This window comes from Sebastes umbrosus, chromosome 14 (assembly GCF_015220745.1).
Source record: "Sebastes umbrosus isolate fSebUmb1 chromosome 14, fSebUmb1.pri, whole genome shotgun sequence".
Taxonomy (NCBI): domain Eukaryota; kingdom Metazoa; phylum Chordata; class Actinopteri; order Perciformes; family Sebastidae; genus Sebastes; species Sebastes umbrosus.
Genome location: NC_051282.1, coordinates 10,727,471 through 10,741,021, shown reverse-complemented (window position 1 = coordinate 10,741,021; position 13,551 = coordinate 10,727,471). Strand labels below are relative to the sequence as shown.

The 13,551-nt window shown below is 38.3% G+C and overlaps 1 protein-coding gene across 50 annotated transcripts in view; it reads left to right on the top strand.

Moving 5' to 3' along the window:
• Positions 1-13,551, top strand: part of LOC119501887 (interferon-induced very large GTPase 1-like) — a 342,733-nt gene that overhangs the window by 133,025 nt on the left and 196,157 nt on the right. For 43 of the 50 annotated variants that reach the window (XM_037792613.1, XM_037792611.1, XM_037792610.1 and 40 more), the window contains 7 exons: positions 6,271-6,402; positions 6,650-6,690; positions 7,098-7,206; positions 7,334-7,465; positions 7,710-7,750; positions 8,110-8,221; positions 8,394-8,431. In XM_037792613.1, the coding sequence (XP_037648541.1) occupies positions 6,271-6,402; positions 6,650-6,690; positions 7,098-7,206; positions 7,334-7,465; positions 7,710-7,750; positions 8,110-8,221; positions 8,394-8,431 (605 nt within the window). The remainder of the gene's footprint in view (positions 1-6,270; positions 6,403-6,649; positions 6,691-7,097; positions 7,207-7,333; positions 7,466-7,709; positions 7,751-8,109; positions 8,222-8,393; positions 8,432-13,551) is intronic. The other 7 variants (XM_037792627.1, XM_037792625.1, XM_037792617.1 and 4 more) reach the window with 6 other exon arrangements.

Genomic DNA, 13,551 nt, shown 5'->3' with positions numbered 1-13,551 from the left:
CACTTTTCCATGTCTTTTAAACATCAATATCTGTCCCCAGTGTGTCTACAAGTCACCATAGTATCATAAAAGACCATCCTCTCTCTTTTTCTCCTGCTCCGTTTGTCCGGAAATAGGTGTGGATATACTCTGCGCAGCTTTTCCTACTCTGGTGACGTCATTAGCGAATTGCAAGCCATATAAGGGCTTCCTGGTGGAACGGTAGAGAACCAGGAGCAGAACCTCCAGCTAGGTGACCCCGCCCACAGCCTGACTCTCAGTCCGCCTCGTAAATATGAGCAAAGTCTGCTCCTGTACTCCCATCATCTAAATATAACATGTTCTTTCACAAAGGCTTTATGTAATTACACTGTTTAAACAGCTGATGTTTATATATTATATATATTTGATGTCATGCATGTAGAAGAGTACAGGTAGTAAATAGTGACTGTAAGCAACACAACACAATTCAGTTTAATAGTCAACCTTTATTTGAGTAGACAGATGACAATATTAATTATACACAGCATTTTTAATTCCACCTGCAGTTATGTTGACATGGTACAGGAGAAAGTCTTTCAGCTCCGGTGGGCTCCGGTAAACTAAGCTTTGGTAAACTAAGCTCCGGTGGTCTGTAGTCATGGTAACACAGAGACAGCTCCTACAGTAATTAATATACCATTACTCTGATTACTTCCATACATTTATCAGGTGTCTTTTACCAGAAATAATGAACTGACTACTGTTTCACATCTTCTATTTTCCAACCTGATGTTCGCTGTGTTTACACACCGTCTCATAGCGGTAGCATGTAGCTAACCCGTTAGCATGTAGCTACATGCTAACGGGTTATCTCTGTATCTCCATGTAAACAGAGCTATCTGCTCTCAGCTATCAGAGGCCTGTACTACGAAGCAGGATTTGTGGTTATCGAGGTAACTTCAGGGTTAACTCTGTGTTTTCCGTACTACGAAGCTGGTTTACTTCTTATCGAGGCAGATCTCCATGGCAACTGATGCTGAACGGCTAACCTGCTCCAGAGCAGGTCATGTTCCAGATAAGAGATCAACTCCTATGAAAGCACCTCCTGCTGACCAATCAGAGCTCTGTGTGGTGATTGTATGATAATATTACACACATATGAAGACGTTTAAGTCATAATCCAGACTAAAAACAACACAGTTTAAACTGACACATACAGGAAGGACAGCTGACTTTATGCTGGGGGTATTTACCACTTTGAATTATATTTTTATATGTATTTATTTTTTACTTGCTCTTGAGTCCGTTTCGCACCGTCAGAGAGAGGGAAGCAGCTGAAAGGATGTTTAAATACTCATAGACGCCATTTAACACTTGTAGGGCTAAAAGAAGTGTATTCCATTTAACTATTATTCTCGTAAAAGCTATTTATATTTAGACAAGTATACTTTACTTTTGAGTATTCCATTAAATTAATAAATCTGTGAATTAGTGCATTCACACATCAGGAGTTTTTTCTTTTACTAGCTGTCCTTCCTGCATTTGGCAGCTTTAACTGTGTTACTTTTAGTCAGGATTAAGTGTTTAATTTCTTCGTATTTGTCTAATATAGTTTGCTCTTTGTATAATGTCCCACTCTGGTCAGATGCTGCAAACACCTCCTCGTTCATGTGAACGCGCTCACAGCCAGACTGAGAAACCCTGGGTTGACTTACCGAGTTGATAACCAGCTTCGTAGTACAGTTTAGCGAGATCTTGTTTGTTAGGGTAAGTGAAGCCAGATAACGAGAAGATACCCTGGGTATGTTGAACTCACTTCGTAGTATAGGCCTCGGCTCTCCTCTGGGATGAATCTCACAGATGGGCCTGTGAAGACAAACGTAAAACAGAGTGTATGTTTACGGTTTACAGAGTTGATGCAGAATGTAAATACTGAGCTAACTAACAGAGATATAAATAGCATTATTTACCTGAGAAAAACCTTCAGGAAAACCTGGAGTCTGGACCGCAGATGTTCATCATTTGTCGCCGATTTCTGATCAGATTCCTCCGGTAACGTGCGCTGGGTGAAGTTTCTGGTTTATAAACTTTAAAGTAGTTTATAAACTCTTCCTGGCTGCTTCTCTCTCCCTGCAGTCAGAGCTACAGCTGCAGTCAGAGCTGCTGTGGGTGAGCTGAGCTCCAGTGGGGGAGAGAGTGACGCTGTGTTGAGGACATTTGATTGACAGAAACGCTGACCAATCAGAGCAGAGTGGGAGGAGACAGGCTGTGAATCAGGGTCTCTCAAACAGAGGCTAAATTAGACTCTGAGCCAGGCTGCAGTATGAGAAATATAAAGGTTTTCTTTGAACATTGCAGCATGTAAACATGTTCTAGTACAACATTAAAATACATCTATAAACCTGGAAATGAGCATAATATGAGACCTTTAAAGGTGTGGGTGCAGGAAATGAAGACAGACAGGCTTTGCTTTCCAACTTAGATTCTGTGTATTCAGTCTTCTCATAACAGGTCAACTTAATTCTTACAGTCAGCAGGTAAACGAAACAAAAACGTATTCTAACAAAATTCTCATTTAAGGTCTTCTCTGCAACACAACTTAAAGACCGGCTTCTCTCTCTGTGCACCTCAAACTATTCCCTCTACTTCACCTACTCTGTTTCCCTCCCCCACAGCTCCCTCACTGGGGCAATCAGCTCACTCAATTCAGCTGGGCAGCAACTTTTGTCCTGACTGCCCTGCTGACTATGGGTTCTGTAGTCTTTGAGTGGATGCCATAATGGGTTGTAGTCCTTGCTGCAGCCACCAGGAGGGAATGTATCTCCCCTCTGTGACACACCCTCTCATGACATCACAATATATATATATATATATATATATACTGTATATGTAGATCTACTGCACAGAAGAATACATATTTGAAAGTAATACAGAATGCCTGAGAGCCTGACTGCATTATATTACATTATATTTTGAATTGTCACCTGGCACCTGAATTTTGTGTTTTTACCAAAGTAAAGATATTTCCACAATTTATGGTGGAATGGGGTGTTTCAATGTTACTTGGTAAAGATACTACTAAAATTGAAGTTATATTTCTGACAAAATATAAAGAAATGAATGCAGGAAAAAATGCAATATCTGCAACATTCCACCAGCAGCAAAATCATCAGGATGTTCCACAAAATGTTTTATGTGCAAGATTTAGTGCTTTTATTCATCTTCTCAAATAATTAGCTCAATCAGCGTGAATGGTAATGTGCCTTTGCAGTAATAGTGTATGTTGTATTTGTCTCAATGGTTTCGTCATAGGCCTACAGCACGACTCTGTAAAGATGAAGAGCAGATAAAATGGATGAAGACGACGATGACAACACAGCAGCAGGAGGAGGACTGTCTGTAACCAAGTTTGTACTATCTGCAGCCAATGACACAGGTAATATTTGAAACAAGAATTGATGTGCAGTAACATTTATTTTATAGATTATGTTTCAGTTGAGTTTCAAACACTAAGGAAGTATTAAAACACATCAAACTCATCATGTGAATGTGAGAATTAATTATATACTTTCATTTTGTCATTGAATTTGTGTGAACTCCGTATAACTTTTACAATGCTGCTTCATTGATTACTGCAGTGTTACATAGTGATGTTGTTCTCTGTTTATTTTGTTTCAGGGATACCTGAACTCACACTTGTGTTAATTGGTGGTTTTTTAATTTTCTATTTTTTTTATTGCAACACACAAAACAATACATTAACACAACAACAAGAGGACGACAAGAACAGTGAGTACAGGCCAGTTAACACATTTCTGCCATAGGATGAGAGAAACAAGTGGTGTGTGTGTGTGTGTGTGTGTGTGTGTGTGTGTGCGTGCGTGCGTGCGTGCGTGCGTGCGTGCTTGTGTGTGCGTGCAAGCATGTGTTTTGGGGTGGAGTCTGTACGGGGGATATATGGAGAGAGGAGAGAAAAAAAGTTAACAAAAAAATAAATAAATGAAATAATAAAATAAAAAAGATAAGTAGTTAACTAAGGCTATCTAAGGAAAAGCATAGGGAAGGAAATAGCTAAATAAATAAATTATTAATTAATTAATTCTAATTTTAGTTAGAATAATATTAACAATTAGAATAATAATAACAGTTATAACAATGATAGAGTCAAGGGGGGTGCAGCCCCATCCATCGGCAGCAAAGCACAACGGGGGCACCGTCAAGGACCTCCAGAGCAGGTCAGCAAATTGCATTTGTGCATATATTCATTTTCTATACATATATACACATACATTATTTTATTTGTATTTATTTATCTATTTATCTTATTTTTTATATTTTCATTTTTTGACTGATTGGCCCAGCTTTGGGCCGCCCCCAGACCCTTATAGGAGAGGGCTGGCCCATTGTGGGCATGATCCCTAAAAAGAAAAACAGCTCCCAGACCCAAGGTAGGGGGCCTGTTTATTGGGGATAGACTGTCATGTGATTTGGATGTGAAAAGGAGGAATAAGTTGACCCTGAGTCAATAAGTTGGCCTTCCTTCCCCCTACCGCCCGCTCCAGAGTGAACCGTCCTAGTACCCCGAGCGGAGACCCCGCCACCAGGGACCGGGCAGGGCACGACCTCGACATCCTCGACATCCTCATGTGTCACAACTACTACCATTGTCCTTAGGGAATGATATTATTAAATACTGTCATTACCGTGATAGCACACACGTTTTGGTTTAGTGCACACGAGGGATATACAACACCCGATAAACTACATCACACCCTCACAGGTTGTCTATGGTTACGTACAGGCTAGGGATCGACCGATATGTTTTTTTCAGGACCGATGCCGATTATTAGTTGTCAAGGAGACCAATTACCGATATTTTGAACCGATATACATTCGCAGTAAAAATTTAAATCTTGGTGTCAAAAATGGGACAACACAAAATTTCGCTGGAATGCTTTAAAGCATATGTTTAATTAAAAGAGAACTTTTAAATATTATCTTAAAATAAAAAGGCAGGGAGCTCCCAGCTTCTTATAAAGTTAAATGAAAATTTAAGTTTTATAAAGTGTAAAAATAAATAAAACTAGCAAAACTTAAATTCAACTATTCAGCTCTGATAACTGTACACCATCTATGCAGTGCCTGTATGGATTAACACAGGCCTTATATGCAGTTCCATTACATTACATTTCACTGGGCATCTCTAACAGCAAGATGTGTCAGGTACTGGTTTCTATTTATTTATAAAGCCCATAACTTGCCATCATATATCACATTACATATTACTTATATCCTTACACTACTGAACTAATAGGACAATATAAAACCATGTTAACCAACTCTTCCACTCTTTAATGTAACTGTTTTTTAACTGTGTTCTGATTTTGTCTGTTTTGTGTATTTATTCAGTTTTAATTGTACTCTGGACATCATTGAAAATGAAGGCATGTCCTCAATGACTCCTCGAGATTTAAATAAAAATTAAATGAATGCATTACGTCTAAAGTCGCTAACAACAATATCCAGCACATCTCTACCAGAAACAGCCTATTGTGGATGTAAACTATTTTCAAACTCTTTGTGTGGGTTAAGATGTAAAAGGTTATGTCAGCTTTCGGTTTCCTCAAAGATGTAAATTATTTTAAATGTAATGTAATTCCCAGTTTGGCTGAGAAATATGTGAAAAAAACAACATTTTTTTCCAAATATTCTTTATTGCTGAGATCCAGGCTGCTCGGCAATCGGCTATAGTTCACTCACAACTCAAAACAACAGCATGGTTAGGATTATTACCTCTGAATGAATACATTACATTTACATTATACTGTAGGGCAGGCTACCCCTCCCAAAACACTCACCTTTCAATTTGGAGCTGGAATTATTAATTACTATGATATTATGTATTAATTAGTATGATATTATGGCAATGATAAAATACATCAGACTTGAGAAAAAATATATATATTTCAGATCAATAAAAATAAACAAAATGAGGGAAAGGACGACTACAAAAAATAGAAAATGAATATATAAATAACAAAAATCAATAAATACGTTGGTTGATGTGTGTTGTGGATGTAGGTTTGTATGTGTTTTAAATAAATCTAATACTACTACTACTATTACTACTACTAATAATAATAATAATAATAATAATAAAGTAAAGAATAATATATATTATATAATTTTGTCAGTAATAAATATGGTGACTAAACATACCATATATGAAAATAATAGAAAGAAATATATATATTAATATAAAAAACTACCTCAACTAACTGATATTTGTTGGCTTTGACCCTTCAACAGGAGAGGCTGATGGAGTTAAAGAGCTCAGCAATGAAAGCAGCAGTAACATGAGTGAGCGGTCCATGGAGGAGAGTGATGCAGAGAAGGACACAACTTCATCATCTCAGACCGTTTCAACAGTTACCAAAGAACGTGAGAATTACATTTTCTTTTATTGTTGTATTGCATTTCTGCAAAATCTGGATAATTATAATCAAAATAAAACCCATATTATGTCTATTTGGTGTAGAGGACATACATCATGTTAAACAATGCACTTTTTAATATATACAAAGAAACTATGCAGATAAATATTATAAACTGGGAATGGTTAACTGACCTGAAACTTTTTTTTTTATGTTTGATCCTACAATCTGCTTGTTGTTACATTACCCTGCAGCAGACGAGCTGGAGGAGAGTGCAGCTGAAACGGAGGTAAACGTGAGATATTTTGTTCCTCAGTAGTCATTGTCATACAGAAGCATTTCTTTTTTTTAATGCTACCTATTTTTCTGAAGTTATGTCAAAATTTAGCACTAACACCTGAACCTTCAGCTGAAGATTGGAGCTGTTTGAATTGTTAGTTTAGACTTGAACAGAGTTTGACTCCATGAACCATCTGGTTGGACACATGGATGAGTTGAAAACAGTTGCAGCAGAGTTTAATTTCTTCTTACTAAACTACAAACCTGTTTGCATTTAGTTTGTACATATTGTTTTCTCTTCTATTTTTGGTTTTGTTGTCTCTGAATTGGTGTACCTCTGTGTATTTTTGATCTTCAGGTTCTTAATCACAATGGTTAGAACCTTGTTAACTAAATGTCATATAAAATCGCCCGTTTTATTAGTGTGGTCCAGTGAATAGTGCCGAACACTCAGACAGGGATGACGACAGCACAAGAGTGGGAGGAGAGTCTGAAATCAAATCTGTATTATCGTCTGCAACCAATGAGAAAGGTACCATTTTAAAGATATTTTTCATTGTAACAGATATTTACAGTAAAATTATATTTCATATTCAACGGTGTAAATATAATAGGGAACTAACTAAATGTGATATTTGTTGGATTTGACCCTTCAACAGGAGAGGCTGATGGAGTTAAAGAGCTCAGCAATGAAAGCAGCAGTAACATGAGTGAGCGGTCCATGGAGGAGAGTGATGCAGAGAAGGACACAAGTTCATCATCTCAGACCGTTTCAACAGTTACCAAAGAACGTGAGAATAACATTTTCATCTATTGTTGTATTGCATTTCTGCAAAATCTGGATAATTATAATCGAAATAAAAAACATATTATGTCTATTTGGTGTAGAGGACATACATCATGTTGAACAATGGACTTTTAATATTAACAAAGAAACTGCAGATAAATCTTCTAAACTTGGAATGGTTAACTGACCTGAAACCTTTTATTTAATGCTTGATTCTACAATCTGCTTGTTGTTACATTACCCTGCAGGAGACGAGCTGGAGGAGAGTGCAGCTGAAACGGAGGTAAACGTGAGATATTTTGTTCCTCAGTAGTCATTGTCGTACAGCAGTGTCTTTTTTAATGATGTCTATTTTTCAGGTCAAGTTTTAGCTGAAGATTGGAGCTGTTTGCATTGTCAGTTTAGACTTGAACAGAGTTTGACTCCATGAAACATCTGGTTGGACACATGGATGAGTTGACAACAGTTGCAGCAGAGTTTACTTTGTTCTCACTAAAATATTACCCTGCTTGCATTTAGTGCATACTGTTTACCATTGCTTTTATTTTGCGTTGTTCTCTGAATTGGTCTACTATTTTGTGTTGTTGATCTTATCTCATGGTTCGAACATGGTTAACTGATGTTAAATGAAATTATTTGTTTTCTTAGTGTGATCCAGTGAATGAACTTGGTGATGTTGAACACTCAAAGAATGATGACAACGCAACAATAGGAGGAGAATCCGAAATCAAGCCTGTACAATCTGCAACCACTGAGAAAGGTTATGTTTTAATGAATACTACAATAACAGGAAAAAATAAAGAATAGAGCTAATTCAGGTTATGACATTCAAAATCACTTAAAGTTAACATTATTAATAGAAAGAAAAATATATTGGTTTACAAGTACATTGGTCTGACACTCTTATAATACAGTTCATTATTCTACTGCAGGTACCTTAGATATGGATACGAGTGGAAACAAGGATAAGGTGAGAAACTCCAAATTTAATTCATGCATGAGATTTTATGACTAGTTACTTTATATCCCATTGTGTGACATCATTTTCTGCTTACAATACGTTTATTTTAGGGCTGTCAAAGTTAACGCAATAATAACGCATTAACACAAATTTGTTTTAACGCCACTAATTTCATTAACGCAACATGTGATTTTTAGGTTGCAGATAGAGTGAAAATACTGGCATCATATGAAACTAGAACCTAAGGAATCCATTGGTACCAACCATGTTGGAGTAGCTTGTCGTGAGGATGGTTAATAACGCTCCAAACTTAGGCAAAATTTTGATGAGGAAAAACTGGCATAGCCAGTATGTGAGAGATATGTGAATGAAAATGTGTTCTATGGGTACCCACAAGTCTCCCCTTTACAGACATGCCCACTTCATGATAATCACATGCAGTTTGGGGCAAGTCATAGTCAAGTCAGCACACTGACACACTGACAGCTGTTGTTTTCTGTTGGGCTTGACTTTGCCATGTTATGATTTGAGCACATAATTCTATGCTAAATGCAGTACTTGTGAGGGTTTCTGGAAAATATTTATCATTGTTTTGTGTTGTTAATTGATTCTAATAATAAATATATACATACATTTGCATAAAGCAGCATATTTGCCCACTCCCATGTTAACAAGAGTATTAAATAATTGACAAATCTCCCTTAATGTACATTTTGAACAGATAAATGTGCAATTAATTGCGATGAACTATGGAAAATCATGCAATTAATTGTGATTACATATTTCAATCGATTGACAGTCCTAAATGTTTATTTACTTATTTACAGCAGTCAGCGGAGATTTCTGAAGAGATCAACAAAAGAGAAGCTGAAACACTGTTTGGCAGACTTCACCTTCAAGACAAACATCAACAGAAGTTGTCACCAGCAGATTTTCTTAAAGTAGGTCCACCTGTGAAACAGGACCATGACACATCTGAGAAAGATCTCGCTCATACTTTTATTCAGAAGTTGATGATGTTAGACTACAGAGCCAGATATATTCCTGTAAGACAAGACAGTCCTGAGGTGATCCATTCAAAGCTTGATGCAGAGTCTGACACTGCTGAGACAGAAGACAGTGACTTAGATGTTTTTTACAGCACCATTAAATACTTTGACCAATCAGAACAAACTTATGTCCATCCAATGGATGTTCAAATGGCAGTATTTCACTGCTCAGACAGCTTCTTCAAGCAGAACATGATTACAAAGCTATCACAATGTCAGTACGCCTTACCTTTGCTTGTTCCTGACCCAGTCACAATGGATATTGGCTGTCCTCTGTGGACATTCAGACAAATAAGAAAAACATGGAAGATAACTGAAATCAAAGACAATTCAAACATTGTCACCATGAAGAGTATGCCCATCTGCAAAGCTGAGACACCCATGGTGTCATTTCTCCGCCTGGGTTCACTATCTCTGTCTAAATCTCAGCTGATGAACTCTTTGATCAACGACCGTCACAACACCTTCTTCCACAGAAACTGCCCAGGTAGCACCAAGTCTCGACATCTGATAGATGGTGTGGCAGAGATTGCCTGGTACTGCCCTGAAGGACAACCCAATGATGCCTTCACTGACTGCATTGCCTTCTGTAATCTTCATGGTGATGCTCTGTCGATTGAAAAACAGCGCAACATACTGACTGACAAATCTTCAGTCAATGTTGTTCTCGTACCAACTCTGGAAAAAGATGACAAAAGTACTGCAGTTATCTCAGCCCTTCTCAAGTCTCAAAAGCCTCTTATTTGTCTCATTGTTAATGACAATTGTGATGCTGTTGAGATAAAAAGGGGAAAATACAAAATGGGTCTAAAGGACAGAAGCCAGTCAAATGTTTCGAAAGAACTGAAAAAAATCATTGGAAACATTTTGTCTGGACCACATGCATCCTTCCAGCTTGAAACCATGACTGAGGTCTCTGGAATCAGAGTGGATGAAGATGATGAAGCCTGTCAAAAAGGAAAATCTGCTGCTATGAAAGTTGTGAACTTGCTTCAGGGGATGGATGTTTCAAAGATTAAAGATACATTTCTCCCTTGTCAAGGCCAACTGTGGCATGAGTGGTGCAAGATAAACAAAGAACTGTATCACCTGAAAGGAAACATTGAGAAGGAGAAATGTGAAAAGCAACAGAAATTAAACCAAATACGACAAAAACAACACACTGCTTCCTGCAGTAAACCGATGAAGTTGTTCATTGAAAGCCTCTCATCTTTGCCATCAACAGACAAAGTCTATTTCCTGAAATGGACTCAGATCTTAATAGATGCCCTCTCCACAGACGATCTCTCTTCAATTCTCCAAAACTATGATGAAAAGTGGACTGAAGTCTTGGCTTTGAAGAAGAAGCATGACAAATCTGATCAGTTAAAGACAAAGCAAACTGAGCTTGATGAAATATCAACAAAACTACAGTCAGCAACTTTTGGCTTGGAGCACATCTTTAGAGAAATGGGACAGATCTATGAAGCCCATGCATCTCTGCAGAAACAAACAAAGATGGTACAGACTGACTGGTCTAAATACCCGGAGTTGGCTGCAGAGCTGATGATATCAGGACACCCAATGGAGCTGATGGATGGTGATGCAGGTCACGTACCTTTAACATGGATCTCTGGTCTTTTAGATGAAGTCATTAAGAAACTGGGCGACAAGAGAGTTTTTGTTTTGTCAGTTTTGGGCGTACAGAGCAGTGGAAAATCAACAATGCTGAATGCCATGTTTGGGTTACAGTTTGCAGTGAGTGCTGGCAGGTGCACCAAGGGGGCCTTCATGCAGCTGGTCAAAGTGTCAGAGGAGATCAAGAAAGACTATCAGTTTGACTACGTCCTAGTGGTGGACACGGAAGGACTGCGTGCTCTTGAGTTGGAAGGTAACGCCACTCTTCACCACGACAATGAACTGGCAACATTTGTTGTTGGTCTGGGAAACATGACACTGATCAACATCTTTGGAGAGAATTCAGCTGAGATGCAAGATGTTCTGCAGATTGTTGTTCAGGCTTTCATGAGGATGAAGAAAATTAAACTTTCTTCAAGTTGTGTGTTCGTTCACCAGAATGTTACAGATATTGCAGCTGCAGAGAAAAACATGGATGGAAAGAGACGGCTGCAAGAAAAATTGGACCAGATGGCCTCACTAGCAGCCAAAGAGGAGGTTTGTGATGCTGAGTGCTTCAGTGACGTCATTGCATTTGATGTGCAGGAAGATGTGAAATACTTTGCCCAGCTATGGGAGGGAAGTCCACCTATGGCTCCTCCAAATCCAGGTTATAGTGAGAGCATCCAAGAGCTGAAGACCATCATCCTCTCTAAAGCTTCCCAGTCTACTGGGATTACTCTCTCACAGTTCAAAAGCAAAATCCAGGACCTGTGGAAAGCCCTGATGAATGAACACTTTGTTTTCAGTTTCAAAAACACACTTGAAATTGCAGTGTACAGGAAACTTGAGGTCCAGTATGGGAACTGGACCTGGGCCCTGAGGAGCAACATGTTGACCATTGAGAATGGGCTTCATACCCAAATTGAAAATGGAAAACTTGACAAAGTTGAGCTCAATTATCTTCATAATGAAATGAACGAAACCTTTGGAGAAATCAGAAAAGCAATGACAACACACTTTGATGATGACAGAGACAAAGAAATGTTGGTTCAGTGGCGAGGACGATTCGAAAGCAAAATCAAGGAGTTTCATGATGAGCAAGTGAGAGCAGTTAAAAGAAAACTGGATGAAGTCATCCAGCAGAAGAATGCTTGTAAAAAGCTAGATGATAAGAAGACAGAGTTTGAGAAAAAGCTGCTACAAAAGAGCAAAGAGCTCGCTCATCAGTTAAAGGACAAGGCAAATGATGAAGAGGAACTTAAAAAGCACTTCAACTCTGTTTGGAGTGGCTTGGTTCATGAACTAACTGCAGGTATAAAACCTATTGAGGACATCAACTATGAAAAAGATCAGTCAACTATCCTTCAGGAGCTTGGGTTTGAATGGCCTCTCATAGCTGAATGTGAAAGCAGTGGCAGATTCAAAAAAATATCAGAGGTTGGAGATTACGTTCATTATGTATCTCTCAGCAAGCACCAAGATCTGAGTAACAGAGAAAAAGGTATACTTGACCATGTTTCAGAAACCTGGACAAAAGCAACATCAGTCATGACGATAGCAAAATATACCTTTAAGGGGTATTTTCAGTCTGAAGAACAGCAACTGATCAGATCCTTCATTGATGATGTTGAAAAACAGTCCCTTGATGAAATCAAGAGCAAACCTGTAGCTACAAGAGGCTACAAATCAACTTTCTTGCAGGAAGTGGCCAACCATGTGAAAGAAAAGGTGACTGAATTTGAATCAAAGAGGAAATATGCTCTGAAGAAGGAGTTTACAGTTGATCTCGTACTGTATGTGTTTCACAGAGCAGAGGGATGGCTTTCAGAGTCCCACAAGAAATTCAAAGAGAACAACGATGCACTCGCTTATGTAGAAAGCAAGAAAATGCAATATTACAACATTTTCAGAAGCTTCTGCAAAGGAAACTCGTCTGCTGTTGTGCTTGGAGAACTGATCTGTGAGAAACTGAAGAGTTCCACTGTTGAGGCCGTCTGTAAGAAGGCTGCCATTGATCTCGCTGGAGAGATGAGGTGCAGTTTCCCAGCATTCAGTGGGAACAGGCTGAACTTGGAGAAACACATGTTGAAATCGCTCGCAGAGAAAGAGGACTTTGATGGTTTTATCACCTACATCCAACACCCAAGGAGACAAGTGGAGGCATTTATAAGAGAGGAAGTACAGAAATACATCTACACAGACAACAAAGATAAAGCCCAGAACATACTCAAAAAAAATGTTGAAGACATCAAAAATGTTGTGAGTCAAGCTTTATTTACTGCAACAGAGGAAGTCAAAAAGAAGAACAAAGAAGAGGGAAAAGAGGAAGGAATGCAGAAGGAAGAAGAAAAGAAAGAAGTAAAAAAATCAGACCCAGACATGTGGATGGAGGAATTTTCCAGTTTGCTAAAACATAAGCTAACATCCGACACCATCTGTTGTCAAAACTTCAGTGACATAAATAATTTTGACTTTCTTAAA